The following is a 20,830-nucleotide window of genomic DNA, read 5'->3' as shown; positions in this document are numbered from 1 at the left end:
CAGCAAACAGTTCTCCGTCCTGGAGGGCCTGGGTGGAGTTCACCCTTGACTCTGACGGGGAGTTGTTATAGGTAAGGGATGTTCTAAGTGAGTGAGGGCCTTGTCATTTGGAGAATGTCAAGCCTGTCCATCTACCAACTTAGACTAAAGAAAAGTCATACGAAAATCAGAGTTTTCAGCCCAGAAGGCACCACCTCTGCCACCCCTCCCCTTTACACAGATGAGCAAATACAAATAGATCTCCCGCTTCAGCCGATCCCGCCGAATACCTGAATGCTAACGTGGCAAGCAAGAGTTGTCCCCTGCGGAGATTCCTTTCGCTTTTTATACAGTCTGCAGCCATTTTCAGTCTGTCTCCTTCTTCATGTGGGCCTTACCCCCTGCGCCTCAGCCCCTGTTTTGTATTCTCTGCCGCTGCACTTCTTGTCCCTGAGGTTGGGGGATCTGAGAACCGAGATAAAGGGAAGGGACCCCACGGGGGTGGTTGGCGACTTTCTTTCTCTGACCTATAGTGGAAGAGGACCCCAACGAGCCAGAGCCATTCCTGGAGCTGGAGGAAGAGACAGAGGCCCCAGCGAGCCGTAAGTTGGCCTTCCTAAAGCGGGGCCCTCAGGCCAGAGGAGGGGGGACATGAAAGGGTGACAAGGAGGGGTCAGCCATCCCGGTGGCCACAGGCCCAGGCCTAAGCCAGATGGACACCCCCCCGCCCCCCCGCCCCGAACCCAGCACCTGGAGGTGGTGAGAGGGCTGGCCTCTGCAGCCTGGGCTGTAGGCAGGAAGGGAGTCTGAGGCCTACAGAGGGAAGGGGGAAGAGATTTTATTTTTAGAGTGGGAAGATTATAAAAACAACAGGCCAGAAAGTAGAGTTCGGCCTCTCTGAAAGGGCTTCCGGACTGCGAAGGGTGTGCACCAACTTAGCTTGTTTGTTTTCCTTCCCTGGAGATCTGGAATAGGAGTGCACAAGGGCGAGGGCGAGGCTGGGGGGTTGGAGAGGGCGAACTGGCCGTCGGATGGAGGGGCGCCCTCTAGTGGTCCGCCGCGGATACGCGCGCACACACAGATACACACATAGACACACACACACACACACACACACACACACACACACACACACACACCCGCCCTCCCCTGTTTTCTCAGACTTGTACTCGGCGCCCAGCTCCTGCCGGGACCGCTGCCAGGAGGCCTTCGACAGGCACCAACCATGCCACTGTGATGCCCGCTGCCCAGAGTTTGGGAACTGCTGCAAGGATTTCGAGAGCCTGTGTGGCCACGGTCAGTCTCCTGCTCCCTTTAGCACAGCCCGAGAGACGGAGGAACTCTCCAGAGCAGTGGTTGTCCAGGGGGTGGTCCCTGGACCCTGCAGCAGCAGGAACACCTGAGGATTTATTAGAAATGCAAACTCTGGGGCTTCCCCCTGACCCACTGTCAGAAACTCTGGGGGTGGGGCCCCCTGACCTGTTTTAGCAAGCCTTCCAGGGGATTCTGGTGCATGCCCAAGTTTGAGAACCTCCCCAGAGGAGGGGGCGGTGTGGACACTGTGTGGACATTCTGTGGGCAAGGCCACGTGCTGATTTTAAGTATCCTTTGGGCCCCAGGCCCCTGCCCTCCAACCACGAGGGTGACCCATGCGGCCTGTCTCCCTGGCTGCCGGCTTCTGGAAGTTGCCCAAGAGAGGGGGCACGCAGATCGCTGCCTCCCCCGCTGGGCCTGCCTTGGGCTGAGATACCCCTCCCGAATTCCTTCTAGAGGGCTTCTCCTACAGCAGTGACGCCATAACCAATGAGGAACTGCAGAGCATCTCTGAGAAGATCTACAGGGCAGACACCAACAAAGCCCAGAAGGAAGATGTCATTATTAACAGCCAAAACCGCATCTCGCCCTCGGAGACCAGAGACCAAGTGGACTGCTGCCCAGAGCCGTGAGTTCTCGTCACTCCTCTTCCAGCAAAGTTCCCCCTACCCGCTCCCACCCCGGCTTTGCTTTCTTCCCTGCCCCCGTTCTTCTCTCCTCAAGGCGGGAAGGATCAAAGGTTGAGGAAAAAAAAAAAAGGTCTCCAGAGACAAATAAAGTTGTCTTGAGGGACTGTGGGTGTCCCATTGGGAGGGTTGCTGTGATTGGGCCGATAATAGAACTGACCTTCCAAGAGCTGAAGGGGAAGAAAAGAGTGACCTCACGTACACCCTTGGAGATCGTCTGGAGTCCCTGTTCTGCTCCCCAACCCAACCCTCCCCTGCCTGCCCTGGCCTGTCTGGCAGCTCCCATGGGGGGGGGGGGTTTGCTCCATGTTCGGCCTCTCACTGGGCCTCCCTCTGCCTTCCCCAGGCTCTTCACATATGTCAACGAGAGGCTGTTTTCCAAGCCAACCTACGCCGCCTTCATCAACCTCCTCAACAACTACCAGCGGGCCACGGGCCGTGGGGAGCACTTCAGTGCCCAGCAGCTGGCCGAGCAGGATGCCTTCCTCAGAGAGGTCATGAAGACGGCAGTAATGAAGGAACTCTATGCCTTCCTCCATCACCAGAGTGAGTGAGCCTCCCCAGGCCCCAGGAGGCGGTGCTGAGGACGCGGGTGTCTGCAGGAGAGCCTGCCAGCCCTGGGGCTCCATGGTGGGGAGGCAAAGAGAACAGGTGGGGACCATGTAGTGGCCAGTGGATGCCTGCGAGGGGCAGGGAAGGGCCAGCGAGGAGCCCAGGACAGACCGTGGCCCTGGGGGGCTGAAGAAGGCCTCTGTCTGGCTTGGAGGTCGCCTCTCTTTTTGATCTACCCTTAGCTGCCTCATTTATCCCCGCCACTCACTGCTTCAGTCTCAGGGTCTCTGCAGGATGGGGAGTCACCCCACTCCACCCCACCACAGCCGCTCCCAGGGGCAGCGCCACTTTCTGGGCACGTAGGGTCCCTGATTCTCCTCTCTCCTTTTTCTGGGGAAATAGCAACAGAAAATCACCAAAAGTTCAGAGAGGGACGTTCTCCCGGGAGGGGTTCTGTTTGGAGCGGCTCCAGGCAGGGACACATTTGAATCAGACCAAAAAAAGGTTTGAGCCTCAGGACTTTTTGGCATGGGGTTGTGTTTGTTAGGGTCGTGCAGATGCCTCTCGTGAACTCTAGGCAGCTGGGCTCTGCCTCGTGGGCAGCTCTGTCCAGGTCTTTCCCCTGCCTCAGAGCCTCTGCATTCCACCCGCCCACCTTCCCTTAAGAGTGAGTGACACGCATTTTCAGGTAAAGCCGGTGACACACAAGTAATCCCTGTGAAGAGGGCGAGAGCCGGCACCGCCCCCTGGTGCTCCTCTGCAGTAAACACAGGAGAGAGTCTTGGAGGTCAAGGCAGCCTTCCTGCTTGTCAGAGGAGAGAAGCGGAGGCTCACACAGGCTAGGTGACCTGTCTGAGACCATGAGGGAAGTTGCGAGTTCTCTGGGACCCAGGGATTCGATACTGGGGCCAGGCTGTTCCACTACTTATCCTGTCCTCACCTCTCTCCCTGTCCAAATCCAGACCGTCCTTCCAGGTCTAGCTCACATCCCACATTGCTGAAGCTGCACCTGCCCCAGCTCACTGCTGGCTTTCAGCATCTCCTCAGAGGTCAAGGGTTTGCGGTGGAGGGGGGGGTTGGGGTAGCCCCAAATCGCCTTGGGCTGGAGAGACCGTGCCACTTGTCGGGCAAATGATCTTCCCTGTTTGAGCCTTATCTGTGAAATGGGGTCTCGGCAGATTAATGCATGTAAAGCACCGAGGGGAAAGCCGAGCACCGGGTAAGTGGTAGCCCTTCAGGTGGTGAAACCATTGTCTTATTTCATGTGTATTCTTTCTTGTTTTCCGGCTGTGCTTTAAGTCCTTGAAAGGACGGAAGATGTCTGGTACCTCTTTGGTAGCCTCCAGCACACAATTCTGGGCGGCAGGCAGTCGATATCTGATGGCTCCCTAAATTAGAACTCCAGCCCCAACTTTTCCCCGCTGCCTCTCTGACGTCTCACGTGGCTCTCACGGCATCTACTCAGAACTTAGTGGGGAGAGAACTCACGCTTCCCAGCTCTTCTTCCAGACCTCCTTCCTCGGGCTGCGCCATCCCATCAGTGACACCACAGCTTATCCCAATGCTCAGGCCCAAACCCCGGGAATTATATTCAGTTCTTCTCTTTACTTCACAGCTCCTCACCTCCAACTGCCCCATCAGTAATGTCCAGCACATCCTCCTTCAGGATCAATCTCCCTGCTTCTCACCCTTCCTCCATGGCTGTCACTGCGGTTTCAGACCTGGACAAGGCGTTAGCCTCAAAACTGGTGTCCCTGCTGGATTTTTACATATACTGCCAGAGTGAGCCTTTGAAAACAAAGCTATCGCATAATTTCCCTGCTTAAAACCTTTTGGTGGCTCTTTGTCCTCTCAGAAGCTATAAAAGAGTCGAGAGACCAGTTGCGTAGGTAACGATCACGTGGGCTCACGGGCCATGTTTACCGGTCATTAACTGTGTGATCTTGTGTGAGTTACATAGCCTAGATCTGCCTTGATTTCCTCATTTCTAAATTGGGGATAATTAGTATCAACCTTATGTGAACCGTCAGTGTGCGGACTGAAAGCACTTAAAACATTTCAGGCACATAGAACGCACTCGGTATGTCTAAAATATTTTTGTATGATTACTTTTTGGCTGACACCCAGCTTTCTTGCCATGGCTTGTGTGGGGGGCCGCTGCCTACCTCTCAGACCGCCTCTCCTACCACTCTCCCCTGCAGCCCACTATGCTCTGGCCACACTGACTTTTTCTTCGCTCTGAACACGAAGCCCAAGTCATCTTAGAGCCTTGTACCTGCCGCTCCCTCTACGTGGAAGAATCTTTCCCCCTGGTTTCACATGGCTGACTCCTTCAGGTCTCTGATTAGTGCTACCTTCTCTGAGAAGCCTTTCTGATCTTCTTTTCTAGAAGAGCCCCCTACCCCCACCCCACCTCCAGTCATCATGGGATGCTCTGCTTTATTTTCTTTATGGCACTTTTTAACGTTTTATTTTATTTTTGGGACAGAGAGAGACAGAGCATGAACGGGGGAGGGGCAGAGAGAGAGGGAGACACAGAATCGGAAACAGGCTCCAGGCTCTGAGCCATCAGCCCAGAGCCCGACGCGGGGCTCGAACTCACGGACCGCGAGATCGTGACCTGGCTGAAGTCGGACGCTTAACCGACTGCGCCACCCAGGCGCCCCTTTATGGCACTTTTTAAAAAAAATTTTTAAAAATGTTTATTTATTTTTGAGACAGAGAGACAGAGCATGAACGGGGGAGGGTCAGAGAGAGGGAGACACAGAATCCGAAACAGGCTCCAGGCTCTGAGCTGTCAGCACAGAGCCCGACACGGGGCTCGAACTCACAAACCACGAGATCATGACCTGAGCCGAAGTTGACTGCTTAACCGACTGAGCCACCCAGGCACCCCTATGGCACTTATTTTCAATCATGTTGTTTAATATTTGTCTCTTCACTGGAACGGAAACCATGAAGGCAAGGATCTTGTCCTTGCCTTTCCCTGCTGGATCCTCAGCCTTTATCTGGCTTGGCACAGAACAGAAGCACTGTGCATAGTTATTGAATACACAACTGAATACATATTTGATGGTTGAACCCGTGTGTCTCTTGATGTGCGGAGCAGGCGACCCTGCCCTGCTTCCCAGGACCTGGTCCCACCTTCTCCTCTCCTAAGTCCTCTGTGTTCCTCTCTGCAGACCGCTACAGCTCGGAACAAGAGTTTGTCAGTGACTTGAAGAACATGTGGTTTGGGCTCTATTCAAGAGGCAACGGAGAGGAAGACTCAAGTGGCTTTGAACATGTCTTCTCAGGTGAGACTATTCTGCTTGGAAAGAAAGAGTTGGAGGAATGAAGGGAGCTTCCCTCAGGAGCAGGACGGCATTGGGCACCGATGAATCGGCAGCCAAGCCAGCTAACGGGGAGGGACACGTCTGAGGAGCTGTTTTTGAAGAACGGTCTCTTCTGGAGTATCTGGAGAGGAAAGGAGACCAGATACTGGGGCTCCCCAAGGGCACACATAGGAAGGGAGATGTGTTTGGGGGGTATGCCCGTCTACCTCTGGATGGTCCTCTGCTTTCCAAGAGGGCCATGGGCTTTCTCCTCACTGTCCCACCCCATGAAGCTCCCACCAGGTTTGGCTTGCTCCTGGGGAAATGGCTGAGAGGAGTATCCAGATTGATCACCAGGGCCAGCCAGGAGGAGGAATCCTCCCAAGAGCTTGAGCTGAAAGGGTTGGGGGGGAGGCTTTCCTAGGTGAGAGTTAGGGATGTGTGGGATGCTGGGAAGTCAGGGCAAGGGACTGAGCAGGTGTGCATGCTACAAGCCAAAGCCTGAAGAAGGGGGACAGCCTCGGCATGGGAGGGGCCGTAGGGGTTGGAGGGGAGGCCCAGATCACCCACCTTGAACTCTTTATTATAGGTGAAGTCAAAAAAGGCAAAGTCACTGGCTTCCATAACTGGATCCGCTTCTACATGCAAGAGAAGGAGGGCCTGGTTGACTATTACAGTCACATCTATGACGGCCCTGTGAGTACTGAGTGATGACCCCAAGAGCTGAAGAAGCCTTATGAGTAGTCAGACTTCCTGCCCTCACTCTGCACTCCAAATAGCCAGACTTGCCTCTCACCATGACTCTCATTGGCCACCTAGTGGGGATTGTGAATATGACTTCCTTATCTGCTGGAGAGCACGTAGGCAGCTGGGACCCCAAGATCCCCTTCTAAACACTGAAGGCTCCAGACTGCAGAGGGCAGGAGGCAGACAGCGCCATCTCTGGATGCGAGGCTGAGGGGAGGGGAGGAGTCTCAGGGCGGGGAAGACCGCTCTCAAAGATGTGCCATTACCCCCTTGCCTGAATTTCCTTAGAAGGTGGCCTTGGCTGGAAGTTTCAGCCTGGCTAGTCTGAGTTCAACCCCTTACATTTTATAAAAAAGAAATCTTTGCTGCCCTGTGCCAGGAAATAATTTGGGGGCAATACATTGTCCTCCTCCTCCACACGTAATGGCCACAAGAAACAGAGCTCTGGCTGTCAGTCACAGGAATGTTGGCTCTGGCCTCCCTGGGAGATGCACACTGGCAGCTCCAGACGGAGGATGCCGACACCTTAGCGGGCCAGACTGTCTCTTTGGTCGACGTGAAGAAGCCAGCCTCCCCAGAAAACTCAGACGGGCCATTGCCAAATCTTGGCTGGCTGCTAATCGTTTGCCACGTCTCTGTCAGACCCCACTCTGTGGTATTCACCAGGCCCTCTCTGCTTCTCTCCACAGTGGGATTCTTACCCCGACGTGTTAGCCATGCAGTTCAACTGGGACGGCTACTACAAGGAAGTGGGCTCAGCCTTCATCGGCAGCAGCCCTGAGTTTGAGTTTGCGCTCTACTCCCTGTGCTTCATTGCCAGGCCCGGCAAAGTGTAAGTACTGGGCCGGCCAGGCCCGGGGAGCAGGCTGGGGCCACACGTCATCCTCAGCCAGGACCGTCGGGAGAGCTGGGTTCTGTGACTCCGTGGCTCGGACAAATCACCCTTCTGGACCTCGGTTTTCTCACTTGTGAAATGGAGTTGTTAGATAGGACTGGTGGTTGCCAGGGACACCTGAGTGGCTCAGTCGGTTAAGCGTCTGATTCCTGATTTCAGCTCAGGTCATGATCTCACGATTCGTGGGACTGAGCCCCACATTAAGCTCTGCACTGACAGTGAGCAGCCTGCTTAGGATTCTCTCTCTCTCTCTCTCTCTCTCTCTCTCTCTCTGCCCCTACCTGCTAATGCACATGCGTGCTCTCTCTCAAAATAAATAAATCAACATTAAAAAAAAAAAAAAAAGACTGGTGGTTGCCAAACTTTACCTTAGCAGCAGAACCACCTGTGAAATCTTATGCAGAACCTTCCTATATAAAACAGTGAGGGGCGCCTGGGTGGCTCAGTCGGTTAAGTGTCTGACTTTGGCTCAGGTCAGGATCTCAAGGCTTGTGGATTAAGGCCCTGTGTCGGGCTCTGTGCTGACAGCTCGGAGCCTGGAGCCTGCTTTGGAGTCGTTGTCTCCCTCTCTGTCTGCCCCTCCTCTGCTCTCTCTCTCTCTCTTTCTCTCAAAAATAAACATTAAAAAAAATAAAACAGTGAGAAAATGGAGCTGCCCTGGCACCCTGAGCCTCTCTCTTTGGCCCCCAAGGCTCCTAGTGGGAACCTGACATCCCAGAGAGTATAGCTAGAAACCACGGGGCCCCATGCATTCCAACATTTGAGGATTTGGGGTCCTACTACTTCTAAAACCCTAACAAGACATTTCATTTCTGGGGGGTTCAGCCCTAGAGTCTGAGATTTTAGAATAATGCTGTTCTGGAGGAGATGAGGAGCAGTGTTCTTTAAGAAGATAGAAAATAAGGCACAGATTTTGAAGGGCTGCTTGTGCTGGAGGTAGTGGCTGAAATAAAGCTGTGGCAGGTCTCTTAAAGGCTGTTCAAGTCCGGGTGGAGCCCTTCTGCATGGGTCGGGCTTGATCTTCCTAGGCAGGGGATGGGTGCGGAGAGATGTGATGGGCCCCTCTGACTTGGCCGTCTTTCCCCACAGGTGCCAGTTAAGCCTGGGTGGATACCCCTTGGCCATCCAGACCTATACGTGGGACAAGTCCACCTATGGAAATGGCAAGAAATACATCGCCACAGCCTATGTGGTATCTTCCACCCAATAGAGCTTGGAGGCAGACAGGGGCATGAGGACAGTGGGAGCTCTTGCAAGACTCAGGTGCTATCTGCTCTGGGCTGGAGGAGGATGGGGAAGACTGGAGGGGGGATTCCCAAGTCTAAAAATGCCCTTATGGGAAAGAGGGAAAAGAAACAAGTAAGAAAAATGCAGAGAAACTGTCAAATCTTTGTGCTGTAGCATTTTGGAAATAGAGTCCAGACAGAGAAGATGGGAGCCCTCCACAGCCCTTTGCCCTGATGGATACAAGTCCTTGACGTCTCTAGGCCTCATGTTTCCTTTGAATGTAAAGGGAAGGAGTTTTCCCCCTTTCCTTTTTGGGTAGGTTGGTGAGAGGGCAAACCTGACGGTATCGTTACCATGAAGGTGTTTTCAATTGTTCTTAAGAAGAACAGCAGATAAAAATTTAAGGTCACTATAACGGCTGTTATCATACACAGCTTTGCAAACTGAAGTTCAGCCCTATCTCAGGGCTTCAAAGGACTCTGGTCATGGAAATTAAGCAGTGGCCGTTTGGTCTTTTCTAGGGTTATATCCTCTCAGAACAGGGTCTGGGAGAACGCTGATGCCTGATGGAGAGGATAATGGGTTGGCACTGGGAGTGAACCTGGGAGGGAGTGAACTTCTCCGGGCCTGGGTGTTTTTGCAGCCAGCTCAGTGCCTGCATCAAGAAGCATTCTACTTGTTTAGTGCAGGTGCAGAGGTGTATTTTGACCCCACATATTTTGTGAAAGAGTCCCCCAAATGGGAAGAAGATTTTGCATCAGAACAAAGGAATTCACAGCTTGGTGGCATTAACAGTTATTTTAAGGGCTTATCCAGCAGCCATCATTTTACTCTGGAATTAAAGACCAGGGAGAGTGGGACTCCCTCTTCCAACCTCAGTCACGCATTTCTCCCTGACCTCAGGGAGAACCAGATACTGTCTCAGGGAACTAGGTTTGAATGATGGTTTACAGCGTTCGAGTCTCCAATTAAAGTCATTAAGAAAACCTGAAATCTGTCCCTTCTTTGTATGTGACCCCACCCAGGTGTCTGTCTCCCTCCCTGCCTTTTCCCTGGAGCAGGGCTGGGAGCGATGCTGCTGGCTTCAGTGTCTCTTCAGGATGGTGTGGGAATGCGGTATCTTGAAGTCCTTGAGGACTCACCAAGTCTCTCTAGCCAACAGGGGAAGGGAGTTCTTCCTGGTGGATTTGTAACGGGAAGACTGGAAGGAGTGTACTTATGGCTTCTGGTTCCACATATAGGGAGCCTGGAAGTTACTACTCCATCCTACCAACAAATACAACGCTGAACAGACTGAAATAGCAACAACTCTTCTTGGATCTGGAAGAGAGGAGAGGACACAGGCAAACAGATGTCCTTAGGATTGGAAAGTCAGGCAAATAAAGATTGGAATAAGTTTGGAAAGACAGCTTACTGGGGCGGAGACTCTCAGGCAGAAACCATTGCAGAAGGCAGTGACAAGACAGGAAAATCTGAACTGCAGCTGATGAATTGCCTGATGGAGAGGCGGTACAGACTAATCTGAGAGTCAAAAACTCCAGGAACCCAGTCACAGGGGGATGCCACAGTATTGTGAGATTTACCTCTTGGAGTTCCGCCAGGTCCCATAGAGTGTATCAGAGAGAAACCCCCTTGGGCTTCTGGCATAGGGAGGAGAGGTGGAATCATTTTGAAATAACTAGAGCACTCTGTCCTTAACAAAGCCTGCCTTTGGGGGAAACTTGTTAGCCAGAGGCTAACCTGCTGAAATATTATTAGAGCCTAACTGATCTGGGGAAGGGAAATACTCAAATCAACCCACTTTAGCCATCCTCTCACACACAAAGGGGGAGAAAAAAACCTTCTGAGAAACACTCATGAAATTCTCAATCCAGAGGCACAGGCTCACTAAAAGACTCAGCCACAATCATTGTAGGACGTTTCCCCTCTCCTCACACCTCACCACCACATTACTAAAGGCCTATTTACCAAGCCTGGCAATCAGCAAAGCATACCAAAAGGCAAAGTAACATAATTTGAGGCTATAGGGCAAACATCAGAAACAGACATGGCAGGGATGTTGGAATCATCAGATAAGGAATTTAAAGCAACTGATTAATATGTTAAGGGCTATAATAAATAAAGTAGACAGCATGCAAGAACTGATGGGCAAAATGTAAGCAGAGAAATGGAAAGCCTAAGAAAGAACCAAAAAGAAATTCTAGAGATGAAAACACTGTAACGGAAATGAAGAAAACCTTTGATGGGCTTATTTAGCAGACTGGACACATTTGAGGAGAGAATCTCTGAGCTTGAGGATAGCTCAAAAGAATCCCCCAAACCAAAATGCAAGAGAACAAAGGCTGAAAAACATCCAAGACAAATATCCAAGGCCCGTAGGACAACTGCAAAAGGTGTAACATACACATAATGAGAATACCAGAAGGAGAAGAAAGGGAGAAAGGAACAAAAGAAATATTTGAAACAATAATGACTGAGAATTGCCCCCAATTAATGACAGACATCACCAGAGATCCAGAAATTTCAGAAAACACCAAGCAGAATAAATGTCAAAAAAACCCAACTCTACTTTGACATATCATATTCAAATTATAGAAAATCAAACATAAAGAAAAATTGTGAAAGAAGCCGGGGGTGGGGGGAATCTTACCTACAGAGGAACAAAGATAAGAATTACATCTGATTTCCCCTCAGAAACCATGCAATCCAGAAGAGAATGATGTGAAATATTTAAAATGTTGGCAGGAAAAAACCCACCAGCCTAGAATTCTGGACGCTGAAAAATTATTCTTCAAAATGGAAGGAGAGATAAAGACTGTCTTTTTTTTTTTTTTGAAGACTTTATTTTTAAGTGACGTCTGTACCCAATGTAGGGCTCTTACAACCCTGAGATCAGAGTCACATGCTCTTCTGACTGAGCCAGACAGGTGCCCCAAAGACTTTCTTAATTAAACAAATTTTTTTAAAAGAAGTTCTTTGGAGAGAAGGAAAAGAAGAAGTGAAACGTGAAGATAAAGTAAAAACTTTTATTTCTCTTATTATTAATTTCTCTAAAAGACAACAGTTTGTTCAGAATAACAGTAGCAAGTGCTCACTTCGGCTGCACATATACAAAATAACGACAGCAATGTGTTCTATCACATATATTATGCATATATACACACACACACACATACTTATGTATACTTGTATACATATATGTATTATGGATATATATGTATATATTTATCCTTACATATACATGAAATTAATAACAGGTACAAGGGATGAGAGGAAGGGATTAGAGTTATTTTGTTAGTATAAGGTACTCCAATTGCCCATGATGTGGCATAGTGTTATTTGAAAGTGGATATGGATTAATATTGTAAATGTATATTGCAAAATCTAGGATAATGATTTTAAAAAGTAAAAAAAAAAAAAAAAGAAATATAATGGATCTACTAAGAAAGGAGAAAAAATGGAATCACATGAAAAACTCAATTAAGAATATAAAAGCCAGGCTCAGAGCCTGGAGCCTGCTTCAGATTCTATGTCTCCTTCTCTCTCTGCCTCTCCCCTTTTGGCACTCTGTCTCTCAAAAATAAATAAATGTAAAAAAAATTTTTTTTTAAAAAGAGCATAAAAGCCAGAAAAAGAATGGGAAACAAAACTAGGAACAAAGACCTAGGACAACAAATAGAAAACAGTATTGAATATGGTACATATTAATTCAACTATATCAATAGTCACTTTGAATGTCAGTGGTCTAAGTGCAACATATAAAAGAGATTGTCATAGTGGATCAAAGGGGGGTGGCTCAGTCGGTTAAGCTTCTGACTTCAGCTCAGGTCATGATCTCATGCTTAGTGAGTTTGATCCTTGCATCTGGTTCTGCACTGGCAGCATGGAGCCCTCTTTGGATCCTCTGTCCCTTTCTCTCTGCCCCTCCCACCCTCAAAAATAAATAAAACGTTAAAAAAAACCCACAAGAATCAATTATATGTTGTCTACAAGAAACCGACTTCAAATATAAAGACACACATAGATATAAAGTAAACGGATAGAGAAAAAAATACCATGCTAGCACTAATCAAAAGAAAGCAGGCATCACTATGTTAATTTCAGACAGACTAGACTTCAAGTAAGGAAAGTTATCAGGGGAAAAAAAAGGGCATTACATAACGATAAAGGAGTCGACTCTCCAAGGAGATATAACAATTCTTTGTATTTTTTAAAATGTTTATTTATTTTGAGAGAGAGAGAGAGAGAGAGCATGCACGAGTGGGGGAGGGGCAGAGAGAGAGGGGGAGAGAGAGAATCCTGGGAAGTGGGGCTCAAACCCACAAACCATGAGATCATGACCTGAACTGAAATCAAGAGTCAAGGCACTTAACCTACTGAGCCACCTAGGCACCTGGAAGAAGTAACAATTCTTAATGTGTATGCATATAACAACAGCATGAAATTCCAAGAGGCAAAATCTGATAAAATAGAAGAAACAGATGAGTCCAGTATCATAGTTGGAGATGTGAATATCTTATTCTCAGAAGCAGACAGACCTGGTAGGCAGAAAATCACTAAGGACAGTTAAACTGTCCATCAATCAACATTGAATATCATTGACATCCATAAACTATTCCATCCAACATTCATATTCATATGGATCATTCACCAAGATGGACCACATTCTGGCCCACAAAATACTCTTTAACAAATTCAGAAGAATAGAATCCTACAATGTCTGCTCTCAAAAGATAACAAAAGATAACTGGAAAACCCTAAAATACACGGACATTAAAGAACACACTTCTAAATAACATGAGTCAAGGAAAAAAAAATCTCAAGACAAAATTTAAAATATTTTGAACTAAATGAAAATGACAATACAACTTACCAGAATTTGTGAGATGCAGTGCTTAGAGGAAAAAATTATAGCATTTAATGCATATATTTGAAAAGGAGAGAGATCTAAAATAAATCATCTAAGTTTCCACCTTAGGAAACTAGAAAAAGAAGAGAAAATTAAGTAAAACATAAGTAGAAGAAAATAAATAATAAGAATTAGAGCAGAAATCAATTAAATTGAAAACAGGAAACCAATAGAGAAAATCAATGAAACTAAAAGTTCTTTGAAAAGATCAAAAAAGTTGACACGCCTCTAGCTGGGCTAACCAAGAAAAAAGGAGAGGACACAAATTATTAATATCAAAATGAAAGAAGAACAACACCACAGATTCTATGGAAATTAAAAGGATAATAAAGGAATACTATGAACAACTCTAAGCTCATAAATTCGATCCTAGATGAAATGAATGACTTCCTTGAAAGATGCAAGAAATAACAGATGATGTGAATAGGCCTATATCTATTAAAGAAATAATAATATTAATAGCCTTCCAAAAGAGAAAGAACCAGGCCCAGATGGGTTTCCTGGTGAATTTTGTCAAATAGGTAAGGAAGAAATTTAACCAATTTTCTACAATCTCTTTCAGAGGATAGAAAAAGAGGGAATGCTTCCTAAGTAATTCTATGAGGTCAGCATTATGCTGATACTAAAACCAGACAAAGACATTACAAGAAAAGAAAACTACAGACCAATATATCTCATGAACATAGATGTAAAAATCCTCAAAAAAATTAGTAAATAGAATCCAAAAAACAGTATAAAAAGAATTATATAAATCTTGTGATTTATACTTGTGACCAAGTAGAATTTATTCCAGGTATGCAAGGCTGGTTCAACATTCAAAAATCAATTAATATAATCTAGCACATCAACAGACTAAAAAAGAGAAATCACATGATCATATTAATAGGTGCAAAAAAAGCATTTGACAAAATCCAATGCCCACTCATAATAAAAGCTCACAGTAAACTAGGAAAAAGAGGAAACTTTCTCAACTTGATTTAAAAAATATACAAAAAACTTACAGCTAACATCACACTTAATACTGAGAAACTTGAAAGTTTCCCACTAAAATCAGGTACAAGGCAAAAATGTCCCCTCTCACTACCCTTTTTCAACACAATAATCTTTTTAATGCAATATGGCAAGAAAAGGAAGTAAAAGGTATGCTTATTGGGAAAAGAAGACATAAAGCTATCTTTATTCACAGATGACATGATCATCTATGTAGAAAGTCTGAAAGACTCAACAAAAAACCTCTTGGAATTAGTAAGTGCTTATAGCAAGGTTAAAGGATACAAGGTTAATATATAAAAGTAAGTTGGTTTCCTATATACCAGCAATGAATAAGTAGAATTTGAAATGAAAAACAAAATACCATTTACATTAGCATCCCCCAAAATGAAATAAGTATAAACCTGACAAAATATAAGATCTTTATGAAGAAAATTAAAACATTTTGATGAATAAGATGTAAAAATAAGTAAAGGGATAGATATTCCATGTTCAGATAGGAAGATTCAATATTGTCAAGATGTCAATTCTTCCCAACTTGATCTATAGATTCAATGGAATCCCAATCAAAATCCCAGCAAATTATTTTATAGGTATTGACAAATCAATTCTAAACTTTATATGGAGGGGCAAAAGACACAGAAGAGCCAACACAATATTGGAAGCGAAGAACAAAGTTGAAGGACTATGCTACCTGACTTCAAGCCTTACTATACAGCTACAGTAATCAAGACAGTGTGGTGTTTGGTGAAACAAAAGACAAGTAGTTCAATGGAACAGAATAGGGAGCCCAGAAATAGCCTCGCATAAGTATTGCCAATGATTTTTATAAAGGAGCCAAGGTAATAGAATGGAGTTAAGATATTTTCAACAAGATTCTGGAACAACCAGACATCTACATGTAAAAAACATCCGTCTAAACAAAGGTCTCATACCCTTCACAAAAGTTAACTCTAAATGGATCATAGATCTAAATGTAAAACACAAAACCATAAACCTCCTAGAAGATAACATACGAGAAAACCTAGATGGCTTTGGGTATGGTGATGCCTTTTTACATACAATACCAAAGACATGATTCATGAAAGACAAGTTGATAAGCTATACTTCATTAAAATTAAAAACGTCTGGTCTGTGAAAAACAGTAGCAAGAACATTGGTGGAGAAGTTACAGACTAGGAAAAAATATTTGCAAGATACACATCTGATAATAGACTGTGTTCTTGGTAAAGTATACAAAGAACTCTTAAAACTCAACAACAAGAAAACAACTCAGTTAAAAAATGGGACCATAACAAACACCGCCCCAAAGAAGATATACAGATGGCAAATAAGCATATGAAAAGATGCTCCACATCAAATGTCATCAGGGAAATGCAGATTAAAACAACATGACACCACTATAGACCTATTTGATGGCCAAAATCTGGAACACTGACAACACCAAACGCTGGTACTTATGTGAAGCAACAGGAACTCTCACTCATTACTGGTGGGAACGCAAAATGGACAGTTACATTGGAAGACAGTCTGGCAATTTCTCCCAAAACGAAACATACTCTTACCATATGATCCAGCAATTATTCTTCTTGGTATCTACCCAAAGGATCTGAAAACTTATGTCCACACAATAACATGCATGTGAATGTTTATAGCAGCTGCATTCATAATTACCAAAACTTGGAAGCAAACAGGATGCTCTTCAGTAGGTGAATGGATAAACTGTGGTCCATCCAGACAATAGAAATAATTCAGCGCTAGAAAGAAATGAACTATCAAGCCATGAAAAAACATGGAGGAACCTAAAATTCATTATACTGAGTGAAAACAAGCCAATATAAGAAGGCTACATCTGTATGATTCCAAGTATACGACATTCTGGAAAAAGGAAAACTATGGAGACAATAAAAAAGATCAGTCGTTCCCGGAGTTGCAGGTAATGGGGAGGGATGAATAGACATATCACAGAGGATTTTTAGGACAGTGAAAATATTCCGTATGATACAATGATGGATGTATTGTTGTTATAAATTTTTCCAAACCCACTGTGCAGTACTAAGAGTGAACCTTTAGTTAAACTAAAGTTAGACTCTGGGTCTTAGTTAAACTAAGTTAAGACTCTGGGTGCCTGTGATGTGTCAATGTTAAGTTCATCTTTGGTAAAAAATGGCACTATTCTGATGACTGATATTGATAATGAGAGAGGCTAGGTATGTGTGGGCAGGAGGTATATGGGAAATTTCGGTACCTTCCTCTCAGCTTATTGGAACCCTAAAGCCTCTATAAAAAAAAATAAAGTCTAAAAACAAAGATTGGAAGGAGCACTGCACATAGATTATGGGGTCCGGTAAATGGTGACTGGTGATCCCCAGCTCTTGTAACCAGCCCCCTTGACCACATCCACAAGGAACGTAAGGACGCTTCTGGATGTAGCTTCTGTGGTTGTGGGAGTTGACCGAAGTGAGGGAGGAGGAGGAGATAAAGAGAGATAAAAAGAGAGTTCTTACCTGTAAACAGATGATGTAGGTCACAGATGATAGGAAAATGCCAGGTATGAAGGAATACCTCAGGCAAGTTAAAATTCAGATGGATGAAACAGGGCCTCATCTTGTCCTTCCTCAGGGGAGCTAACAGTCAAATGAACAAGACAGTGAGTCAGTAGAACACGGTGGCCATAGGTGCTGGCTCTGAAGTCAGAATGGCCAGGTACCTCACCAAACCCTGTCATTTGCTGGCTGTCTAGGCAAATTTCTTAATTATTCAGATCAGTTTCCTCACTGGTATGATGGGGATAATATTACCATCACGTTGTGAGGTAAAAAGTATAATACGCTTATTACTTACGATAATGCTTACCTGTCTCGCTTATTACACAGATTTCATTTTTCATGAAGAGAGGTAGCTCATGTTCCCTGTGACTAACCTTAACATTCATCTACTGGTGCCTAGTACTCATCCTCCTTACAGACCTCTTCAGAGGTATTCCAGGCAGTCAAGTGGGAGACAGAGTCAGAAATGTAGGAGTAATCACATCCCAGAGTCTGGATCTTAGCTTTGCTAAGGAGGGAGGGGCAGGAATTAATATTTAAGATCGCAAGCTGTCCCAGACTGTGCTAGGTTGGGTTTTTACATACATTTTGCTCAGTCTATTAGTTATTTCTATCTTTACCATTTTAATTTTACCTAGGCAACTAAGGCTTAGGTTAAGCCACATTCTCAGTAAGTAGCAGAACAGGGTTACAAAATTTAACCCCTTTCCTCTGGCTAGAGTGAGCTTGGATTTCGAGCAGTATTGACTCATTTATGTGTTTGTCATTCTTTCAAAGAATACTTACGAAGGCCTATGAGAGAGGTTACTAATTTCCCTTCAATATCTGCTCTCCTCTTGTTTTTCCTGAATTGTTTTTAGACGAGCAACATAACTTCCAAGAGTAAAAACTTCTCTTGCAGCCAGGAGTGGCCACGTGTCTAAGTCCTGGCCAGTGGCATGGAAAAAGGAGTGTTCTTAAAGGCCACTATTCCCACTCTGCCCCTTCCTGCTGTCTGGATTGCAGATACGATGGCTGGAGCTTAAGCATCCATCTTGAGCCACCAGGGAAGCCATATGCTGAAGATGATGGAGCCATAAGGTTGAAGGTGCCTGGGTCTGACACTGAAATTATCATACCTGTGGAGAAATAGGTTCTACTTACATAAATGGGTTAGGAAAAAGCTTCGGGCAGAAAGCCACCACCATGGGGCGAAAGCACCCGAGGCTAGGTAGCGAGATACTGTAATGGGATCATGAGTGAAATTCCTTTCCATCTGACACCAATGTACCTGATCACAAACTCCACTTGCCCCCAGGCCCTTTGCTTCTTATACGAGTTAATGATTACTATCTGATAGTTTTCTTCACATTCACCATGTATGTAAGATCTTGAGAGCTCAAAAAATATGGAGATGAAACCTCTGTGGGGGGCTCTTGTCTCCTCCCTGACATTAGCCTCTTTCATATTCAATTCTGCATCCACTCTCTTGCTGGACAAGAGAGAACTCCAGACTCAAAGTCTGTGACAAATACCAACCCTGGATTGCTCATATTCAGTCTTCTTTTATTTGAGAGAGAAATATTCTCTCATGTTTAAGCTACTCTTATACTGGGCTTTATCTCACATGCAATTAAACCCCATACATAAATTGTTTTATTTATTTTTTTTTAGAGAGAGAGAGAGCACACAAGGGACAGAGCAAGGGAGAGAATCTCAAGCAGGTTCCACACTGTCAGCTCAGAGCCCGATGTGGGGTTCTACTTCATGAACTGTGAGATCATGACCTGAGCTGAAATCAAGAGTTGGACGCTTAACCAACTGAGCCACCCAGGAGCCTCTAGTATTCCTTTTCTTAAGATTCGTATTAACTTTCAGAGTGTTTCCTTATTTAGCTATTTTGAAGATGTCGATATTTTTTTCAGACATTAACACCATTGACAAAATTAACACCATTCATAATCATTAATTGCAGCATTTTACTCTTGCAATAATAAACATTTATATATACTTCCACTATTAGAAATTCAACATATAGAACACATAGAGACACCTTTTTGAAAGTGACTATTCAGATATTAACAATAAGTGCAATTGAGATGACTGGGGTTTGTTTTCCCTAAAAAGAAATTAATTAATGAGACATAAAAGCATAATTTACCAACCTTGTTGAAAACTATTTGAAGACATGTCAACAGAAGTGGGGAAGTCTGCACTCTAGAAAAGAACTTACAATGGCCCATGTCTGGGCTCACAAGAGAGAAGGCGGTCATTACAGGCATAGCTGATTTTGGTAGAACAACGTGAGCCTCAGAATTAGGTAACAAAGGCCATCAAGACCATTTGATTTAACTCCTTTCACTTTGCTTCTGTACTCACTAAGAAATTGTCTATTATGTGACTTGAGAGGAAGAAAAATAGGAGGGAGGATTCACTCAAGGGTCTATGAGGTTTTACTAAAGGAGCCAGCAGCCCCCATCCCTCTCATCTCAATTGACTCTGGTAGAATTCATTTAAAAAAATAGATTGCTTTTGTTAAGAACATCCACAAATCAATATCTGTTTTAAAATGATTTATTATAATTGAAAACACAAAACCAAAAGGATCATTTCATTAGTAAATACGTTGATGATACACTCGATGATTTGACTATTATGATGTGAAAATACAAAGATACTATATAAATATACAGTGGGAAAGATGAGCTAATGATCTGCCCTTGTAAGAGAGGACCCCAGGGTGGGTTTTCATTGATGATTATCTGGATTAGTGGCTCCCAGTCTTAAATGAACAATTGTATCCTGTGCTTTAAAAAATCAGGATTCCCAGGCTGCACTGGGAATTAAATCGGAATCTCTGGGGACAAAATCTAGAAATAAGATTTTTTTTTTTTAAATGCTCCATAGATGATTTCAAAGTTCAGTCAAGCCTGAGAGCCACTGAACTGGATTTTGAGGCTAATGTCTGAGATCACTGAGTTGTTTCGAACTGACAGGTTTCTTTGCTTCCGTTTGTTTTCATGGACTTTTGAAATTATTTTTGTTTTACAATTTTAGAGTTGTCCTGAAAAATTAAAGAAAGCTCACTCATACAGGAAGCAGACGCAAGAAATGTTAAAAGGTTCACATTCTTTCTTCTTTGTAAGCCAGGGCACTCTAAAGAGAAACCTTAGTACTGACACACGACCAAGAAAGACTCAGAGTCAGATACACTTAGAAAAGCAGAGTTTACTCGCAAAAGTGAAGAGAGGCAGACTGAAGAATTGGTTTGTCAAATACAAGTACTTACAGGAAGCAAAACAAAACAACCTTGCACATTTGTCAGAGTTACAAGATTACACAGTTTGTTCAGATAGAGAATCAGTAACTTTCTCAGATGATTATCGTACTTACAAAGGTCGTGACCTATAGACACCCGCAGGGCAAATATTCAGGATGAAATCATCTTGAGGGGAGTCCAAGGAAATAGTCAAGGAGTTATTATTTTGGCAATCGGAACAAGTCAGGGTGACTCTGCAGTTTTGGGGTTATCTCCCGTGAAGTTTAGTTATAGTGGAAGCAGGCAAGGCGTCTGATTCGGCTTTAACGCACCTGTCAATTCTCTATGTACCCTGAGAAGAACCGCGCACTGTATCTGACCTTCTGCGCATGCTCCGCCTGGACGCCAGGGGGCGGGGCGACGGCACGCG

General features: G+C 45.1%; 1 protein-coding gene and 1 long non-coding RNA gene across 7 annotated transcripts in view; one reads left to right on the top strand and one right to left on the bottom strand.

The window, feature by feature from the left end:
* Positions 1-15,821, top strand: part of ENDOU (endonuclease, poly(U) specific) — a 28,110-nt gene extending 12,289 nt beyond the window's left edge. For 5 of the 6 annotated variants that reach the window (XM_047865164.1, XM_047865162.1, XM_047865163.1 and 2 more), the window contains 8 exons: positions 513-581; positions 1,141-1,275; positions 1,750-1,921; positions 2,326-2,525; positions 5,714-5,827; positions 6,435-6,541; positions 7,282-7,424; positions 8,577-9,707. In XM_047865164.1, the coding sequence (XP_047721120.1) occupies positions 513-581; positions 1,141-1,275; positions 1,750-1,921; positions 2,326-2,525; positions 5,714-5,827; positions 6,435-6,541; positions 7,282-7,424; positions 8,577-8,697 (1,061 nt within the window). In that variant the 3' untranslated portion in view covers positions 8,698-9,707. Of the gene's footprint in view, positions 1-512; positions 582-1,140; positions 1,276-1,749; positions 1,922-2,325; positions 2,526-5,713; positions 5,828-6,434; positions 6,542-7,281; positions 7,425-8,576; positions 9,708-15,809 lie in introns of those variants that run through there. The other variant, XR_007153746.1, reaches the window with a different exon arrangement.
* A 505-nt stretch (positions 15,822-16,326) lies between these two features.
* On the bottom strand, positions 16,327-20,796 carry LOC125169639 (uncharacterized). The gene is made up of 3 exons (XR_007153747.1): positions 20,535-20,796; positions 17,121-17,240; positions 16,327-16,370 (listed from the first exon to the last, which is right to left on the bottom strand). It is a non-coding gene; the product is annotated as an uncharacterized LOC125169639 (long non-coding RNA).
* Positions 20,797-20,830: the final 34 nt, after the last annotated feature.

This window comes from Prionailurus viverrinus, chromosome B4, assembly GCF_022837055.1.
Source record: "Prionailurus viverrinus isolate Anna chromosome B4, UM_Priviv_1.0, whole genome shotgun sequence".
Lineage (NCBI taxonomy): Eukaryota > Metazoa > Chordata > Mammalia > Carnivora > Felidae > Prionailurus > Prionailurus viverrinus.
Note: the sequence above shows the minus strand (reverse complement) of the source record. Positions and strands in the feature narration are given on the sequence as shown.